Source organism: Telmatherina bonti, assembly GCF_933228915.1.
Source record: "Telmatherina bonti genome assembly, chromosome: 23".
NCBI lineage: Eukaryota > Metazoa > Chordata > Actinopteri > Atheriniformes > Telmatherinidae > Telmatherina > Telmatherina bonti.
Window position 1 is genome coordinate 1,238,415 of NC_136632.1, and position 19,740 is coordinate 1,258,154.

General features: G+C 46.8%; 1 protein-coding gene across 2 annotated transcripts in view; it reads left to right on the top strand.

Moving 5' to 3' along the window:
• Window positions 1–18,370, top strand: part of tmtc1 (transmembrane O-mannosyltransferase targeting cadherins 1) — a 43,586-nt gene extending 25,216 nt beyond the window's left edge. The window contains exons 5-19 of one of the 2 annotated variants that reach the window (XM_079263199.1): window positions 2,383–2,464; window positions 2,659–2,762; window positions 3,481–3,670; window positions 4,209–4,330; window positions 8,443–8,610; window positions 9,838–9,951; window positions 10,146–10,289; window positions 10,459–10,567; window positions 10,682–10,784; window positions 11,083–11,218; window positions 11,297–11,441; window positions 11,512–11,649; window positions 11,948–12,070; window positions 13,383–13,460; window positions 17,348–18,370. In XM_079263199.1, the coding sequence (XP_079119325.1) occupies window positions 2,383–2,464; window positions 2,659–2,762; window positions 3,481–3,670; window positions 4,209–4,330; window positions 8,443–8,610; window positions 9,838–9,951; window positions 10,146–10,289; window positions 10,459–10,567; window positions 10,682–10,784; window positions 11,083–11,218; window positions 11,297–11,441; window positions 11,512–11,649; window positions 11,948–12,070; window positions 13,383–13,460; window positions 17,348–17,473 (1,882 nt within the window). In that variant the 3' untranslated portion in view covers window positions 17,474–18,370. Of the gene's footprint in view, window positions 1–2,382; window positions 2,465–2,658; window positions 2,763–3,480; window positions 3,671–4,208; window positions 4,331–8,442; window positions 8,611–9,837; window positions 9,952–10,145; window positions 10,290–10,458; window positions 10,568–10,681; window positions 10,785–11,082; window positions 11,219–11,296; window positions 11,442–11,511; window positions 11,650–11,820; window positions 12,071–13,382; window positions 13,461–17,347 lie in introns of those variants that run through there. The other variant, XM_079263200.1, reaches the window with a different exon arrangement.
• Window positions 18,371–19,740: the final 1,370 nt, after the last annotated feature.

Consider the following 19,740-nt stretch of genomic DNA (forward strand, 5'->3'; position numbering starts at 1 on the left):
GATGATGATGGATGAGGATGGATGAAGATGGATGATGATGATGGATGAGGATGGATGATGATGATGGATGATGAAGATGGATGAGGATGGATGGATGATGATGATGGATGAGGATGGATGAGTATGGATGATGATGATGGATGAGGATGGATGATGAGGATGGATGAGGATGGATGAAGATGGATGATGAGGATGGATGATGATGATGGATGAGGATGGATGGATGAGGATGGATGATGAGGATGGATGAGGATGGATGAAGATGGATGATGAGGATGGATGATGATGATGGATGAGGATGGATGATGAGGATGGATGATGAAGATGGATGATGAAGATTCATAATGAGGATGGATTTAAGCCTGGATAAAGATGGATGAGGATGGATGATGAGGATGGATGAGGATGGATGAAGATGGATGATGAGGATGGATGATGATGATGGATGATGAGGATGGATGATGAAGATGGATGAGGATGGATGAAGATGGATGATGAGGATGGATGATGATGATGGATGATGAGGATGGATGATGAAGATTCATAATGAGGATGGATTTAAGCCTGGATAAAGATGGATGATGAAGATGGATGAGGATGGATGATGATGGATGATGATGATGGATGAGGATGGATGATGAGGATGGATGAGGATGGATAAAGATGGATGATGATGATGGATGAGGATGGATGATGAAGATGGATGATGATGGATGATGAAGATTCATAATGAGGATGGATTTAAGCCTGGATAAAGATGGATGATGAAGATGGATGAGGATGAATGATGAGGATGGATGAGGATGGATGAAGATGGATGATGATGGATGAGGATGGATGATGATGATGGATGAGGATGGATGATGAGGATGGATGATGATGGATGAAGATGGATGATGAGGATGGATGATGATGGATGAAGATGGATGATGAGGATGGATGAGGATGGATGATGATGATGGATGAGGATGGATGAGGATGATGGATGAGGATGGATGATGAAGATGGATGATGAGGATGGATGATGAAGATGGATGAGGATGGATGATGAAGATGGATGAGGATGGATGATGATGATGGATGAGGATGGATGATGATGATGGATGAGGATGGATGATGAAGATGGATGATGATGGATGAGGATGGATGATGAGGATGGATGAGGATGGATGATGAAGATGGATGATGAGGATGGATGATGAAGATGGATGAGGATGGATGATGATGATGGATGAGGATGGATGATGATGATGGATGATGAAGATGGATGATGAAGATGGATGATGATGATGGATGAGGATGGATGATGATGATGGATGAGGATGGATGATGAAGATGGATGAGGATGGATGATGATGATGGATGAAGATGGATGAGGATGGATGATGAAGATGGATGAGGATGGATGAGGATGGATGATGATGATGGATGAGGATGGATGATGATGATGGATGAGGATGGATGATGAAGATGGATGATGAAGATGGATGATGATGATGGATGAGGATGGATGATGATGATGGATGAGGATGGATGATGAAGATGGATGATGATGGATGATGAAGATTCATAATGAGGATGGATTTAAGCCTGGATAAAGATGGATGATGAGGATGGATGATGAAGATGGATGAGGATGAATGATGAAGATGGATGAAAATAGATGAAGATGGATGATGAGGATGGATGATGATGATGGATGAGGATGGATGATGAGGATGGATGAGGATGGATGATGAAGATGGATGATGAGGATGGATGAGGATGAATGATGAGGATGGATGAGGATGGATGATGAGGATGGATGATGAGGATGGATGAGGATGGATGATGAGGATGGATGATGAGGATGGATGAGGATGGATGATGAGGATGGATGATGAGGATGGATGAGGATGGATGATGAGGATGGATGAGGATGGATGATGAGGATGGATGATGATGATGGATGAGGATGGATGATGAGGATGGATGAGGATGGATGATGAGGATGGATGATGAGGATGGATGAGGATGGATGATGAGGATGGATGATGAGGATGGATGAGGATGGATGATGAGGATGGATGAGGATGGATGATGAGGATGGATGATGATGATGGATGAGGATGGATGATGATGGATGATATGGATGGATGAGGATGGATGAGGATGGATGATGAGGATGGATGAGGATGGATGATGAGGATGGATGATGATGATGGATGATGATGGATGATATGGATGGATGAAAATAGATGAAAATGGTTGATGATGGATTGTTAGCATAGCTTAGTTTTAGAAGCAGATTGATGCCTGATGAAGGAGGAGGAAGATGATGCTGTGGTGCAGTCTGTAGGTAGAGGAAGGTGCCTGATGGGCCGTTTGTCTGTCTGTCCTTAGTCATGTCCCTGGATCCAGACTGGGGGACGTCCTGCGGACCTGCATCCCTCTGGTGAAGCGAGTCGGCCTCGTCTCCGGCTATGTGAGTGTTGTGAAGCTTTATGCTGGCGATGCTGTGTGATGGATTGATGGCCTCAGATGGAGATCTGATTGAAGGATGCGGCAGAGTGTGTGTGTTATATGTTGTATGTCTGTGTGAATCTGCGTAAAGGTGTATGAATGAGTGTATGACTGTGTGTGTGTATCCTGTGATGTAAACATCCTCCTCTCCATCAGGTGGCGATCATCATGTCGGTCCGGTTGTGGCTGATGGGAGGATCCATGCCTCTGTTTTCCGAACAGGACAATCCTGCTTCATTCTCACCTCACCTGCTCACCAGGTTAGTGTTCTGCTCTCAATACAAACCAGAACCAGGTGGGTCTGCAGCTTATCTGGCATGGGTGAAATAGCTGCAGGTCAAAGGATAGATCCTGGTTCAGGATTGCTTCATCAGATCAGTGTGACTAGATCAGTTCCTCAGAGCACTGGCCTGTGAGGCTCAGGTGGTTCTGGTCAGCATCTGTAATGGTGGACAAGCCGTGATCAGGTGAAAGGGTGCTGGGCAGAGCTGGAATGAAAAGAACACATCTGTGAAAGACTCCAGGTCTGACCGAGTCCATTGGGGTCTGGTAGGGTCCACATCATCAGAAGGTGGCGGTGGTCATCATGCCGGTCAGCTGATCATGAAGTCTTACAAAGTAAATAAATATGAGGAGCTACCGTAGAACCAGTTAAAACCTGACGTAGCAGGATGGTGACACACAGCAGCATTTTACATGAAGGACGGGGAACTTCCACATCTTCCAACAGCACCATGATTTCAAACAGGTCTAAACTGGCCACAATGTCCAGTGACGTCCCTTACGTTGGTCTTTTTTGACTCTTCTGAGTGTCCGAACGCTTCACTGTGGACAGATTAAAACATCAGAGAGCCGAGGGAGGACGCAGAAGGAAACACAGTTTTATGTAACTGGACTCTCTGTCTGGTTAGATGTTAAACGTTCTCGTCATGTGATCAGGTATAAATGTGGATGTTAATGCTCTGTTCCGTTTCTCAGGGTCCTAACCTACTCGTACCTGTTGTCCTTCAACGCCTGGCTGCTGCTGGCTCCTGTTGTGCTGTGTTACGACTGGCAGGTGGGCAGCATCCCACTGGTGGAGTCTCTGGGGGACGTACGCAACATGGCCACCATGCTGCTGGCGGTGGTGATGGTGACTCTGTGTCTGCACTGCATCTTCTCACTGCAGGTTAGATCCATTTGTGCCTGAGACCACATTTCCCAGAAACCCGCTGCTGCATCTGCTGTTTCATCTGTTCCATCTGCTTCATTTGCAACCTTATGTGGGTTTTTTAACGAATACTAATGTCGTCCCGAGAGTTGGATACTTGGATTGCTGTTGTTCAGGTGTTCTGTGGCTCAGGCGCTTTGTCTGAACTGTTGTTGATGTTCAGTGCAGACAGTCCAGAGACAACAGCTCAAGCTCACATTGCTGCTCTCCTATAGCTAATAAGCCCAGAGAAAGTGCAGTAAACCCTCAGATCAACGTCATGGTGGAGCTTTATGACCACATGCTCCATCTCACTTATTGTTCCTCTGGTAAATGAACCTGACAGTAATTTGATGACTTCTTCCTCCTCACTACTGTGCACATGATTGATGATAACAGCTGCTGAACATACATGCTTTACTTTGTGTGTGTCTGTGTGTCTGTGTGTCCTGTTTGAATGCTTTTCATTTGCTTTATTATTAACCGTCATCATGTGTGTTTCTCTCCATCTCTGCAGAGGCAGGACAGCAGGGAGGTGTTGGTGGGAATGTTGTTCCTGGTCTTTCCCTTCATCCCGGCCACCAACCTGTTCTTCAGGGTGGGTTTTGTGGTGGCTGAGAGGGTTCTCTACATGCCTAGGTGAGGGTACGACCAATTAGTACGTAGTCAGTGTGTCAGCTGATGATTCCTGGTCCTGCCCATCTGGAAGGTGTAAACTGACATGTTCTGTATCTGTCCTGGTCCAGTTAGGAATCATTAGGTATTTGAAGACTGGAACGTAATGTGTCCAGTGTGGACCAATGTTTCCTGTTGGAAGCAAGAGTCCGACATTCTGCTGATGAACAGAATCCTGGATTTTGACAGTGAAACTTGAATTAGTCATAAAACATGGAATTTGTTTATACGTGGATGTGATCTGTTTTCATTATCTCACCGTGTTCACACTATCATGCTGTAATGCTGAAAACATGACTCAGCAGAACTTTACCAGGAATATTTAAGGTCTGAATTTGGGGAGAAAGGGAGAAACCTTGAACAGGCAGCTGGTTTCCATGCTGTCTCTTTGTTGATCTGTTCTCCAGAGCCTGAAATCTTCATCTTCCTCCTCTCAGCATTTCTGCTTTGTGTTTTCTGTCCTGGGTGGAACGACATCCTTGCTGTGCTGCAGTTGGATCAGCTTCAGTAGGCTGACGGGTGGCTTCAGACAGAAACATAGCGAGGGGAAGCAGATCCAGCTCAATGAAATCCTGACTGCAGCCTGGAGCAGAAGCTTCTGTTGCTCTGAGCCGAGTCCACAGCTCCATTTCATTATCTAGATGGAGGGAAAAGTCAGGAACATTTACAGCTGATACAGTTTCACGTTGTCTCTGATGGTCCAGAAGCAGGCAGTTTGCCATGAGGAGGATGTAGAGGTCTGCTGGGGCCTGAAGCGGCATTTTCCTTGCAGAACAACAGTTCTGACGGACTGGTTACCTTCACGCTGGGTTTATGTAGCCACGCCTCCTACCTGAAACCACGCCTCCTACCTGGAACCACGCCTCCTATCTGTAGCTCCGCCTCCTACCTGGAGCCACCCCTCCTACCTGGAACAACAGCAGGGACAGCTGTGCATCATTGCACATTGTTTATCTAACCATCACTTCATTGCAGGTGGGGGAAACACCCTGATCAGCCTACTGATGGGTGATTCTGCACACAACCATGTTATTTTAATTTTAATTCATTTAGAACTTTATTTGCATGGCAGATATTGATCAGCTTTTCAATCAGCTTTTTGATCAGCTGTGTGCACTGGATTCATAACATTTAGAAATACTTTGTTCCACAATGACAGAACATGTTTTAGTTGTTGACGTTCCTATTGATAACATTTCTGATGTAAATCCTTTTTTCGTGGTGAAGTCATCTTCATCTTCATCTTCTGCCGCTTATCCGGGGTCGGGTCGCGGGGGCAGCAGCCTAAGCAGGGAAGCCCAGACTTCCCTCTCCCCAGCCACATTTGCCAACTCTGCGGGGGGGATCCCGAGGCGTTCCCAGGCCAGCCGAGAGATATAATCCCTCCAGCGTGTCCTGGGTCTTCCCCGGGGTCTCCTCCCAGAGGGACGTGCCTGGAACACCTCACCAGGGAGGTCCAGGAGGCATCCTGACCAGATGCCCGAGCCACCTCAACTGGTTCCTCTCGATGTCTCTACTCTGAGCCCCTCCCGGATGACTGAGCTCCTCACCCTATCTCTAAGGGAGAGCCCGGCCACCCTGTGGAGGAAACCCATTTCAGCCGCCTGTATACGAGATCTCCTTCTTTCAGTCACGACCCACAGCTCATGACCATAGGTGAGGGTAGGAACGTAGATCGACTGGTAAATCGAGAGCTTCGCCTTCTGGCTCAGCTCCTTCTTCACCACGACAGACCGGCGCAGAGTCCGCATTACTGCAGACACCGCACCGATCCGTCTGTCGATCTCGCGCTCCATCCTTCCCTCACTCGTGAACAAGACCCCGAGATATTTAAACTCCTCCACTTGGGACAGGACCTGACTCCCGACCCGGAGAGGGCAATCCACCCTATTCCGGCTGAAGACCATGGTCTCAGATTTGGAGGTGCTGATTCTCATCCCAGCCGCTTCACACTCGGCCGCAAATCGCTCAAGCGAGAGCTGGAGATCACGACCAGATGAAGCCAACAGGACCACGTCATCCGCAAAAAGCAGGGACCCAATCCTGAGGCCACCAAGTCGGATCCCCTCAACACCTCGGCTGCGCCTAGAAATTCTGTCCATATAAGTTATGAACAGAATCGGTGATAAAGGGCAGCCTTGGCGGAGTCCAACCCTCACCGGAAACGGTGGAGCACTGCTTCCCCCTCCTGAGCCGCCGGATGGTGGACCAGAATCTCCTCGAAGCCATCCGGAAGTCTTTCTCCATGGCCTCGCCGAACTCCTCCCATGCCCGAGTTTTTGCCTTGGCGACAGCCGAAGCCGCATGCCGCTTAGCCTGTCGGTACCCATCAGCTGCCTCCAGAGTCCCACAGGCCAAGAAGGCCCGATAGGACTCCTTCTTCAGCTTGACGGCATCCCTCACTGCTGGTGTCCACCAACGAGTCCTGGGATTACCGCCACGACAGGCACCAATGACCTTACAGCCACAGCTCCGGCCGGCCGCCTCAGCAATAGAGGCACGGAACACAGCCCATTCAGACTCAATGTCCCCCGCCTCACTCGGGACATGTTTGAAGCTCTGCTGAAGGTGGGAGTTGAAGCTCGCTCTGACGGGGGACTCAGCCAGACGTTCCCAGCAGACCCTCACAACACGTTTGGGCCTGCCAGATCTGACCGGCTTCCTCCCCCACCATCTGAGCCAACTCACCACCAGGTGGTGATCAGTTGAAGCTCCGCCCCCCTCTTCACCCGAGTGTCCAAGGCATGTGGCCGCAGGTCCGACGATACGACTACAAAATCCATCATGGAACTGCGGCCCAGGGAGTCCTGATGCCAGGTGTACATATGGACACTCTTATGTTGGAACATGGTGTTCGTTATGGACAATCCATGACGAGCACAGAAGTCCAATAACAAAACACCATTTGGGTTCAGAGGGGGGGGACCATGCCTCCCAATCACTCCCCTCCAGGTCTCACTGTCATTGCCCACGTGAGCATTGAAGTCCCCCAGCAGAACAATGGAGTCCCCAGAAGGAGCACCCTCCAGCACTCCCTCCAAGGACTCCAGAAAGGGTGGGTACTCTGAACTGCTGTTCGGTGCATAAGCACAGACAACAGTCAGGACCCGTCCCCCCACCCGGAGGCGGAGGGAAACTACCCTTTCATCCACCGGGGTAAACCCCAACGTGCAGGCACCAAGCTGGGGGCTGATGAGAATGCCCACACCTGCTCGGCGCCTCCCACCATGAGCAACTCCAGAGTGGAAGAAGGTCCAGCCCCTCTCGAGGGTTCTGGTTCCAGAGCCCAAGCCATGCGTCGAGGTGAGTCCAACTATATCTAGTCGGAACCGCTCAACCTCGCGCACAAGCTCAGGCTCCTTCCCCACCAGAGAGGTGACGTTCCACGTCCCTAGAGCCAGCTTCTGCAGCCGGGGATCGGACCGCCAGGGTCCCCGCCCCTTGCTGCCGCCCAGCTCACATTGCACCCGACCCCTACGGCTCCTCCCGCAGATGGTGAGCCCATGGGAGGCGGGGCCCATGTAACCCTTTCGGGCTGAGCCCGACCGGGCCCCATGGGCGAAGGCCCGGCCCCCAGACGCTCGCTCACGTACCCCACCTCCAGGCCTGGCTCCAGAGGGGGGTCCCGGTAACCCGCGTCCGGGCAAGGGAAAATTTCTGCCCGAGTTTATGGTCATCATAGGGGTCTATGAGCCGTGCTTGGTCTGGTCCCTCCCCTAGACACCTGTTTGCCATGGGTGACCCTACCAGGGGCATAAAGCCCCCGACAACATAGCTGCTAGGATCTTTGGGACACACAAACCCCTCCACCACGATAAGGTGACGGCTCAGGGAGGGGTCGTGGTGAAGTATCAGTACTAAACATGCATTTTCTTTCTTTTTTTTTTTTTTTTTTTATAAATCCCAAAAATATAGAATTGTCGTACGCTAGGTTTTGTACTGGTCATTGGGACTTGCCACCTCAATAATGGCAGTACTAAAAGATCCCAGAATGCACAAAATGGCCGCTGAATTTGTAAAAAAAAAAAAACACTCATGTTTCCTACATGTCCACTGACTCCTTCTCCATCCTGCAGTATGGGTTACTGTATCCTGGTGGCTCATGGACTGGGTCGGCTATGTTCGGTGGCGAGTCGATGGGGGGCAGCACTACTCAGTATCTCCATGCTACTGCTCCTTCTGCTCTTCTCTTGGAAAACTGTCCAACAGAACAACGTCTGGCTCTCAAGGGAGGCTCTGTTCCGGTAAATGTACTTTCTGAACTATAAACATTTTCTTTTTCAAAAAAAGCATTTTACAGACACAGTCCAATAGATCATTTTCATCATCTATGGATACGTCACTCATTCATACTCATAATGACGCAAGAAGACTGGAGACCTTATATGCGTTTGTAAGCGTCCACAGAGAGCCGAAGAGGAGACATGCGATGTCAACCTCCAGAACCAGGAAGGAAAACCTCCATCAGGACCAGAACCAGGAAGGAAAACCTCCATCAGGACCAGAACCAGGAAGGAAAACCCCCATCAGGACCAGAACCAGGAAGGAAAACCTCCATCAGGACCAGAACCAGGAAGGAAAACCTCCATCAGGACTAGAACCAGGAAGGAAAACCTCCATCAGGACCAGAACCAGGAAGGAAAGCCTCCATCAGGACCAGAACCAGGAAGGAAAACCTCCATCAGGACCAGAACCAGGAAGGAAAACCTGCATCAGGACCAGAACCAGGAAGGAAAACCCCCATCAGGACCAGAACCAGGAAGGAAAACCCCCATCAGGACCAGAACCAGGAAGGAAAGCCTCCATCAGGACCAGAACCAGGAAGGAAAACCTGCATCAGGACCAGAACCAGGAAGGAAAACCTCCATCAGGACCAGAACCAGGAAGGAAAACCCCCATCAGGACCAGAACCAGGAAGGAAAACCCCCATCAGGACCAGAACCAGGAAGGAAAACCTCCATCAGGACCAGAACCAGGAAGGAAAACCTCCATCAGGACCAGAACCAGGAAGGAAAACCTCCATCAGGACCAGAACCGGGAAGGAAAACCTCCATCAGGACCAGAACCAGGAAGGAAAACCTCCATCAGGACCAGAACCAGGAAGGAAAACCTCCATCAGGACCAGAACCAGGAAGGAAAACCTCCATCAGGACCAGAACCAGGAAGGAAAAACCCCCTCAGGGCCAGAACCAAAAAGGAGAACCTCCATCAGGACCAGAGTCAGGAACAAACCAGGAAGGAAGACTTTAGTCAGGACCAGAACCTTGAAGGAAAAGCCTCCATCTGGACCAGAACGAATGTCCAGCTGCCTGAACTGGTTGAGGATTGGATTTTGGTGAATTGGGGTAAATAAGGTCTCCTTTGGGATCTGTTTAGACATGAATCCTTTTTCTTTTTTCACTAATTCTGTTCAGATGTCCCATGTAGTCGTTTTACCACCTGTCCTCATGTCTCTTCTGCTCCTGTTCCAGTTCTGGTATCCAGACTCTGCCTCATAATGCCAAAGTCCACTACAACTATGCCAACTTCCTGAAAGACAGCGGTCGACACCAGGAGGCCATTTACCACTACAACACCGCCCTCAGGTGGGATCCAGTCAATTAAAAGAGGTTTTTAAAGAACATACGGTTTTGCTTCTGCAGATAAAAGTCTGGATTCCTCCCACTAGAGCGTGAAACTTATTCACTGTGGCGTGCGTCTTTAAAGGTTTTTGCACTAAAAAGATGGAGTCCTGACTCCAGCAGGACATTTAACACGTGTTCCTCCCCTCTGTTGCTAGGTTGTATCCACGTCATGCTAGTGCCATGAACAACCTGGGAACTCTGACCAGCAGCCCAGAGGAGGCTGAGCGATACTACAGGAAAGCTCTGGACATCAACCCTCAGCATAACCGAGCCCTGTTTAACCTGGGAAACCTCTACAAGTAAGAAACACGCTTCTCCTGGAGTACCACACTGCTTCAGCTACTTCCTGTCTGTGTTAGGGCTGAGGAGACCAGTTACTGCTACGGGACACATATCCTGCATGTATTTCAGATATTTGATCATGATGGTGATGATGATGATGGTGATGATGAAGTATGTATGTTCAAGGTCCCAGAGGAAGCAGAAAGAAGCGGAGCTTCTCCTAAAGGACTCCATCCACTATGGTCCCCATTTCTCTGATGCTTACTCCAGTTTGGCTTCCCTCTATGCCGAGCAGGTGAACGTGTGACACACACACAGTTTTCTTCTTCATGCGTGACACATCAGGCATGACCTGTGTGTTAGACCGGTCCCCCAGAAGCATCTCTGTCATGTCGGCTCCGTTTCTCAGGGACGTTTTGGCGAAGCACATGAAGTTTATGTGAAAGGTATCGAGAACTGCCCAGACAGCTCCGACCTGCACAACAACTACGGCGTCTTCCTGGTGGACACAGGTCAGTCCACTTCCTGTTGTTGTATGTTGGTTGTATGTTGTATGTTATCTGTTATATTTATGAATTAATCTTATTATAGGGAGAAGGCAGAAATGTCATGTTCTCTGACCTTTGACCCATCATCTGTAAGCGGTAACATACACATAGACCAGGTTTATCCCTCCCATTGGGCCTCATGACCCTGCCGATGTGTTTTCACTCTGCCTCGCTAGCAGAGCTGTTTGTTCATCATCTCATTCCTGCATCAGCTCGGTCCTTTTTCCCTGAAACCTCCCTTCTTTCATCCTGTCTCCTCCAGGAGACGGGGAGCTGGCTGCTGCCCACTACCAACAAGCAGTGCGGCTTAAACCTGCGCATTACGTTGCCATGGTGAACTTGGGCCGCTTGTTACGGTCGTCCAACGAGAACAAAGAGGCAGAGTCCTGGTTTAAAAGGCGAGTCTCCGATTTAAACACAGACTCCATATGAAAGTTAGACGTGATGTGAACATCCTGATGGCCTCTGACCTCCAGGGCGCTGCAGGTGACCAGGAAGGTGGACATCCTGACTCCTCTTGGAGCGCTGTACTACAACACCGGCCGCTATCAGGAGGCCCTGCAGGTGTACCGAGAGGCTGCCGCCCTGCAGCCAGACAGCACCGACATCTGGCTGGCTTTGGTGAGCAGGAACACACTTCCTGCTGAGCAGGAATATGATTTGCAGTCAGACAACAGTGTTTGTGCTCCAGGCTCAGGTTCTGGCCATGGCCAGCCGCTCCGCGGAGGCAGAGAAGATGACCAGGGACATCATATCCCGAGAAAAGAGCTGCATCGAGTGTTACCGCCTGCTCTCTGCCATCTACAGCAAGCGTGGAAACTTCTCAGAGGTGTGTCTGCTGTGTTTTTCCAGTCATGAATGATGAACTGCCAGTAAGCACGGCAACAAATCACATACCATCAGATGAGACAGTTTGCAGACCGGTCAGAGTTTGATGCAGGTCTGTAACGGGTGGAAACAGTGACCTAGTTCCTCCTCCATTCTGCTCCCATTCCTTCAGAAGTTTCTGGTTCTGATGTTGCTGCAAATCCAGATTTGAACTGAGCTGCAAACCGAAGGAAAAGTTGTTCGTCAGAAGTAAATGAAGAGGAGAAAGCCCAGGTTTTCTTCATGTCTGTGTGTTCCAGGCTCTGGAGGCTCTGGACCAGGCCCTGCAGCAGAATCCCAGTGATGTGACGGTGAGAGCTGAGCTGCACTTTTCTAAAGGGAACCACCTGAGAGAGATGAACCAGCTGGACCGGGCCTTTGAGGTACAGGTTTTACAGATCATGGTACTTTATATCACTCGCTCCCCTGTCGCATCGGGTCACAGGGGAGCTGGGGTCTGACCCAGCAGTCTGAGTGAGAGACAGGTACACCCCAGACAGCTCGCCAGTCCATCACAGGGCTAACACAAAGACACAAACAACCATTCACACTAACACACACTCCTTGGGACGATTCATAATAACCAATTAGCCTAACATTCACACACAGTCTTTGGACGGCAGGAGGAAGCTGGAGAACCCGGAGAGAACCAACGCATTCACAGGGAGAACACGCAAACAGAAAAGCCACCGTTTGAGCCTCCCCCCAACCAAGGATCAAACCAGCGACCTTGCTGAGAGGCCACCATGCTAACCACCGTGCAGCCTCAGGAATGTATTATTGGACTTTGAAGTGAGAAGATCATCACCCATCCAGTGTGAGGAGATGTCGTATTTGTTTCTGAACCTGCTGAAGCCACTCAGACTCACAGGATGACCTCATTTCAGCTTGTTTTTGGCTTAATGTGCCCTTCAGCCGTCATGTTCCTCTGTTTCTGAAGATGTTCTGTGACTTCCAGCTGCAGCTGCAGATGTATGAGGAGGTTTCCAGGCGCTGCTTCAGATGTGGGCTCAGAACCCAGATAAAAGACAGGCTTGGACCGAATCCAGGCTATTTCTGGCTCAGTTATGACAAGTGTTGTACAGGCCAGATGTGGTCCAGATGTCAGTTTTTGGCCTGGACATGGATTGTGGCTAGTATTATGTGGATCAGAGGTGGTCTTGATATGGGTTCTGGTGGTCCACATGTGGTGGTCATGAGACGGTTCTGACAGCTATACTCACATTTAGTCCAAATGTGAGTGTAGCTGTCTGCAGCTCTATGTCTGCATCGCAGAGCTGAAGCACAGACTGTGCTGTTGGCTCTTTACTGCCATGATTCTGCTGCTCTGTCAAGATTCCATGCAATCTGTCGGCTTAACTAGGATATTTATTCTGAATCCGCTCGAACTGTAAAGTGTCCTGACATGACATTGTTGTGAAGTGGTGCTATACAAATGAATTTGAGTTGAATAATTGATGCCTTCAGGATAGCCTCAGTTGTCTGAGTAAGTCTCTTTTCTAGGCAGTTTGGATCAGACTTTCACTCCCTATAATATGGACTTACTGTGAACAGCATCATCATATTCCCATTTTTCTCTGTTCCTGAAGTCCAGCTCAGCTCTCAGTCTATTGTGCGTTTAGGTCAGCCCAGGTTGTAAATGGAAATTAATCACCCATATAGACATTTATCACAGATATGTTTCTGTCCCAACAGAGCTACAAGCTGGCCGTTGAACTAAAACCTGACCAGTCCCAGGCCTGGATGAACATGGGTGGGATTCAGCACATCAAGGTAAGAAATAACTGAGAAGAAGCTTCATAGTGAACATTAATACTGGCTTCAAGCAATGTTGCACACATTCCACAAATAACATAATATGCTCAATGACTCATGGAAACATGACATAGTCTGATTAATGTCTAATGGACATGTGATATAGTCTGATTAATGTCTAATGGACATGTGATATAGTCTGATTAATGTCTAATGGACATGTGATATAGTCTGATTAATGTCTAATGGACATGTGATATAGTCTGATTAATGTCTAATGGACATGTGATATAGTCTGATTAATGTCTAATGGACATGTGATATAGTCTGATTAATGTCTAATGGACATGTGATATAGTCTGAGTAATGTCTAATGGACATGTGATATAGTCTGATTAATGTCTAATGGACATGTGATATAGTCTGAGTAATGTCTAATGGACATGTGATATAGTCTGAGTAATGTCTAATGGACATGTGATATAGTCTGAGTAATGTCTAATGGACATGTGATATAGTCTGATTAATGTCTAATGGACATGTGATATAGTCTGATTAATGTCTAATGGACATGTGATATAGTCTGATTAATGTCTAATGGACATGTGATATAGTCTGAGTAATGTCTAATGGACATGTGATATAGTCTGAGTAATGTCTAATGGACATGTGATATAGTCTGATTAATGTCTAATGGACATGTGATATAGTCTGATTAATGTCTAATGGACATGTGATATAGTCTGATTAATGTCTAATGGACATGTGATATAGTCTGAGTAATGTCTAATGGACATGTGATATAGTCTGATTAATGTCTAATGGACATGTGATATAGTCTGAGTAATGTCTAATGGACATGTGATATAGTCTGATTAATGTCTAATGGACATGTGATATAGTCTGATTAATGTCTAATGGACATGTGATATAGTCTGAGTAATGTCTAATGGACATGTGATATAGTCTGATTAATGTCTAATGGACATGTGATATAGTCTGATTAATGTCTAATGGACATGTGATATAGTCTGAGTAATGTCTAATGGACATGTGATATAGTCTGATTAATGTCTAATGGACATGTGATATAGTCTGAGTAATGTCTAATGGACATGTGATATAGTCTGATTAATGTCTAATGGACATGTGATATAGTCTGAGTAATGTCTAATGGACATGTGATATAGTCTGATTAATGTCTAATGGACATGTGATATAGTCTGATTAATGTCTAATGGACATGTGATATAGTCTGAGTAATGTCTAATGGACATGTGATATAGTCTGATTAATGTCTAATGGACATGTGATATAGTCTGAGTAATGTCTAATGGACATGTGATATAGTCTGATTAATGTCTAATGGACATGTGATATAGTCTGAGTAATGTCTAATGGACATGTGATATAGTCTGAGTAATGTCTAATGGACATGTGATATAGTCTGAGTAATGTCTAATGGACATGTGATATAGTCTGATTAATGTCTAATGGACATGTGATATAGTCTGAGTAATGTCTAATGGACATGTGATATAGTCTGAGTAATGTCTAATGGACATGTGATATAGTCTGAGTAATGTCTAATGGACATGTGATATAGTCTGAGTAATGTCTAATGGACATGTGATATAGTCTGATTAATGTCTAATGGACATGTGATATAGTCTGAGTAATGTCTAATGGACATGTGATATAGTCTGATTAATGTCTAATGGACATGTGATATAGTCTGATTAATGTCTAATGGACATGTGATATAGTCTGATTAATGTCTAATGGACATGTGATATAGTCTGATTAATGTCTAATGGACATGTGATATAGTCTGATTAATGTCTAATGGACATGTGATATAGTCTTATTAATGTCTAATGGACATGTGATATAGTCTGATTAATGTCTAATGGACATGTGATATAGTCTGAGTAATGTCTAATGGACATGTGATATAGTCTGATTAATGTCTAATGGACATGTGATATAGTCTGATTAATGTCTAATGGACATGTGATATAGTCTGATTAATGTCTAATGGACATGTGATATAGTCTGATTAATGTCTAATGGACATGTGATATAGTCTGATTAATGTCTAATGGACACGTGATATAGTCTGATTAATGTCTAATGGACACGTGATATAGTCTGATTAATGTCTAATGGACACGTGATATAGTCTGATTAATGTCTAATGGACACGTGATATAGTCTGATTAATGTCTAATGGACACGTGATATAGTCTGAGTAATGTCTAATGGACACGTGATATAGTCTGATTAATGTCTAATGGACACGTGATATAGTCTGATTAATGTCTAATGGACACGTGATATAGTCTGAGTAATGTCTAATGGACACGTGATATAGTCTGATTAATGTCTAATGGACACGTGATATAGTCTGATTAATGTCTAATGGACACGTGATATAGTCTGAGTAATGTCTAATGGACATGTGATATAGTCTGATTAATGTCTAATGGACATGTGATATAGTCTGATTAATGTCTAATGGACATGTGATATAGTCTGAGTAATGTCTAATGGACATGTGATATAGTCTGAGTAATGTCTAATGGACATGTGATATAGTCTGAGTAATGTCTAATGGACATGTGATATAGTCTGAGTAATGTCTAATGGACATGTGATATAGTCTGAGTAATGTCTAATGGACATGTGATATAGTCTGATTAATGTCTAATGGACATGTGATATAGTCTGATTAATGTCTAATGGACACGTGATATAGTCTGATTAATGTCTAATGGACACGTGATATAGTCTGAGTAATGTCTAATGGACATGTGATATAGTCTGATTAATGTCTAATGGACATGTGATATAGTCTGATTAATGTCTAATGGACATGTGATATAGTCTGATTAATGTCTAATGGACATGTGATATAGTCTGATTAATGTCTAATGGACATGTGATATAGTCTGATTAATGTCTAATGGACATGTGATATAGTCTGATTAATGTCTAATGGACATGTGATATAGTCTGATTAATGTCTAATGGACATGTGATATAGTCTGATTAATGTCTAATGGACATGTGATATAGTCTGAGTAATGTCTAATGGACATGTGATATAGTCTGATTAATGTCTAATGGACATGTGATATAGTCTGAGTAATGTCTAATGGACATGTGATATAGTCTGATTAATGTCTAATGGACATGTGATATAGTCTGAGTAATGTCTAATGGACATGTGATATAGTCTGAGTAATGTCTAATGGACATGTGATATAGTCTGATTAATGTCTAATGGACATGTGATATAGTCTGAGTAATGTCTAATGGACATGTGATATAGTCTGATTAATGTCTAATGGACATGTGATATAGTCTGATTAATGTCTAATGGACATGTGATATAGTCTGATTTAGGGCTGGGCGATCCGACCAAACTCATATCCCAATACAGCTCATCATATATCCCCATAACGATGTACATAACCCTATAAAACTGTGTAATGTTGTGTCAGTCATCAGTTATGTATCAGATGTTGCTAGGCAACAGCTTCCATCTGGGGGAACTATGGCCGTATGACGTTCCACAGGTAAATACCTGCTGCAGCGTCTGGTCTGGAGTTTATTCTGAGTTTTCTCCTCCACCGGTCTTTTTATATTTAAACCGCATCCAGACAGAATTTTCCCTCTTTTATGAACAAGCTCATCAGTTTGGGTTGGCTGCTCATCTTTTATAGACACATGAGATAGTCTGATTATTGTCTCATGGAAATATGACATACTGTTACACCTAAAACCTGACGGATATGGAACACTAATTGTCTCCTCAAGGTTTTCTGACATGGATCATGTTTGTAATGTATCTGTTGCGGTGTGCGGTGTGTGTGTGTGTGTGTGTGTGTGTGTTCATGCAGGGAGACTATGCAGCTGCCAGGGTGTACTACCAGCGAGCCCTGCTTCTGAGTCCTGGTTCCCAGCTCCTGAAGGAAAACCTGGCCAAGCTTGACCGGCTGGAAAAGAGACTGAGTGGAGGGGCATAGGAGGCTCAGGTCTTACCGATGCTGCATTCCCAGATCAGAGCTCTGTCTTCCCTCTATGAGACAAACACCAGCAGCTGCATCAAGTCCCAGATACAGATACAGCATATAGAGGGAGCAGAGAGGAGGTGGAGCTTGTGGGGACTGCAGTCAAAGCCGGGTCTACAAGATGTGGGCAGGAGCAGGGTGAATGGAGACCACCAGAAGCTCCCTATCTTCACCAGCTTTACTCCATCGTACTCATGTGCTCCCATTTGTGTTTCTGTCCTTTCATGTATTGCCATTGATGACAGATTGTAACTCAGCTTCCTTCTCTGCCTTCTTCTTCATGTATTTCCATTAGTGCAGTGAAAGTGTGTGAAACGGTTACTGGCACGAAAGGAGCGTTTCTATGGCTACAGGTGTGAAAATAAAGAAACTATGGGGGAAACTTCCCTTACAGGCTTGCTGGAACTGGACATGAAGGTTCTGACTAAACACAGCAGGACTCAGAGTTTGGGTTTATGAAGAAAAGCTGCCAATAAACATCTGGACAAGTAAGAAATAATCAGGGTTCTGCTCTGATCAACACAAGGACGCTAGAGCGACATCTACTGTTAAGAGGATGCAGAACATTGGCAGCTCTTCGAGGTTTGAGCTTCTCTTGTTTCTGCAGAGAGGAAACTCTGCAGCTCTTTTCAGACAACTCTGTCAGGATCATGTGACCTCTAACAGCTGCTGCAGCCTGAGCTCTTCATAAACTGGAGGCCATGTTGTGGCTTCATCACCAGCTCAGATTGTTCCTGTTCAGATGCTCCATGTGCTTTTCTTGACAGTGATGTTTGCTTTGTTTTGTGAAGTGAACAGGATGAAAATGAAGTGACCAATGCAATGACTGACTTGCACCAAAAATAAAGTATATGTTTCATAACCTGTTGTTTGGAGTCTTTGTAACTGAATGTACAAAAATAGTCTCTGTTATTCCAGCTTCCGCACAGTCCAGAAGCATGATGTTAGGACTGGAAAACCTAGATGGATGGCTTGCTGATTCCATTCTAGATTGTGCCGTCTGTTGGCAGCAGATTGTAGTAGCTCTGACTTGCTATCTTGATTTTTCATCCATCCATCCATCCATCCATCTTCTGCCGCTTATGCGGGGTCGGGTCGCAGGGGCAGCAGTCTAAGCAGGGAAGCCCAGACTTCCCTCTCCCCAGCCACATTTGCCAACTCTGCGGGGGGGATCCCGAGGCGTTCCCAGGCCAGCCGAGAGATGTAATCCCTCCAGCGTGTCCTGGGTCTTCCCCGGGGTCTCCTCCCAGAGGGACGTGCCTGGAACACCTCACCAGGGAGGTCCAGGAGGCATCCTGACCAGATGCCCGAGCCACCTCAACTGGTTCCTCTCGATGCGAAGGAGCAGCGGCTCTACTCTGAGCCCCTCCCGGATGACTGAGCTCCTCACCCTATCTCTAAGGGAGAGCCCGGCCACACAACTCATTTCAGCCGCCTGTATACGAGATCTCGTTCTTTCGGTCACGACCCACAGCTCATGACCATAGGTGAGGGTAGGAACGTAGATCGACTGATAAATCGAGAGCTTCGCCTTCTGGCTCAGCTCCTTCTTCACCACAACAGACCGGCGCAGAGTCCGCATTACTGCAGACGCCGCACCGATCCGTCTGTCGATCTCACGCTCCATCCTTCCCTCACTCGTGAACAAGACCCCGAGATATTTAAACTCCTCCACTTGAGGCAGGACCTGACTCCCGACCCGGAGAGGGCAATCCACCCTATTCCGGCTGAAGACCATGGTCTCAGATTTTGAGGTGCTGATTCTCATCCCAGCCGCTTCACACTCGGCCGCAAATCGCTCAAGCGAGAGCTGGAGATCACGACCAGATGAAGCCAACAGGACCACGTCATCCGCAAAAAGCAGGGACCCAATCCTGAGGCCACCAAGTCGGATCCCCTCAACACCTCGGCTGCGCCTAGAAATTCTGTCCATATAAGTTATGAACAGAATCGGTGATAAAGGGCAGCCTTGGCGGAGTCCAACCCTCACCGGAAACGAATCCGACTTACTACCGGCAATGCGGACCAAGCACTGACACCTGTCGTACAGGGACCGGACAGCTCGTACAAGGGGGTCCGGTACCCCATACTCCCGGAGTACCCCCCACAGGAGCCCCCGGGGGACACGGTCGAACACCTTCTCCAGGTACACAAAGCACATGTAGACTGGTTGGGCAAACTCCCATGCCCCCCCCAGGACCCCAGAGAGGGTATAGAGCTGG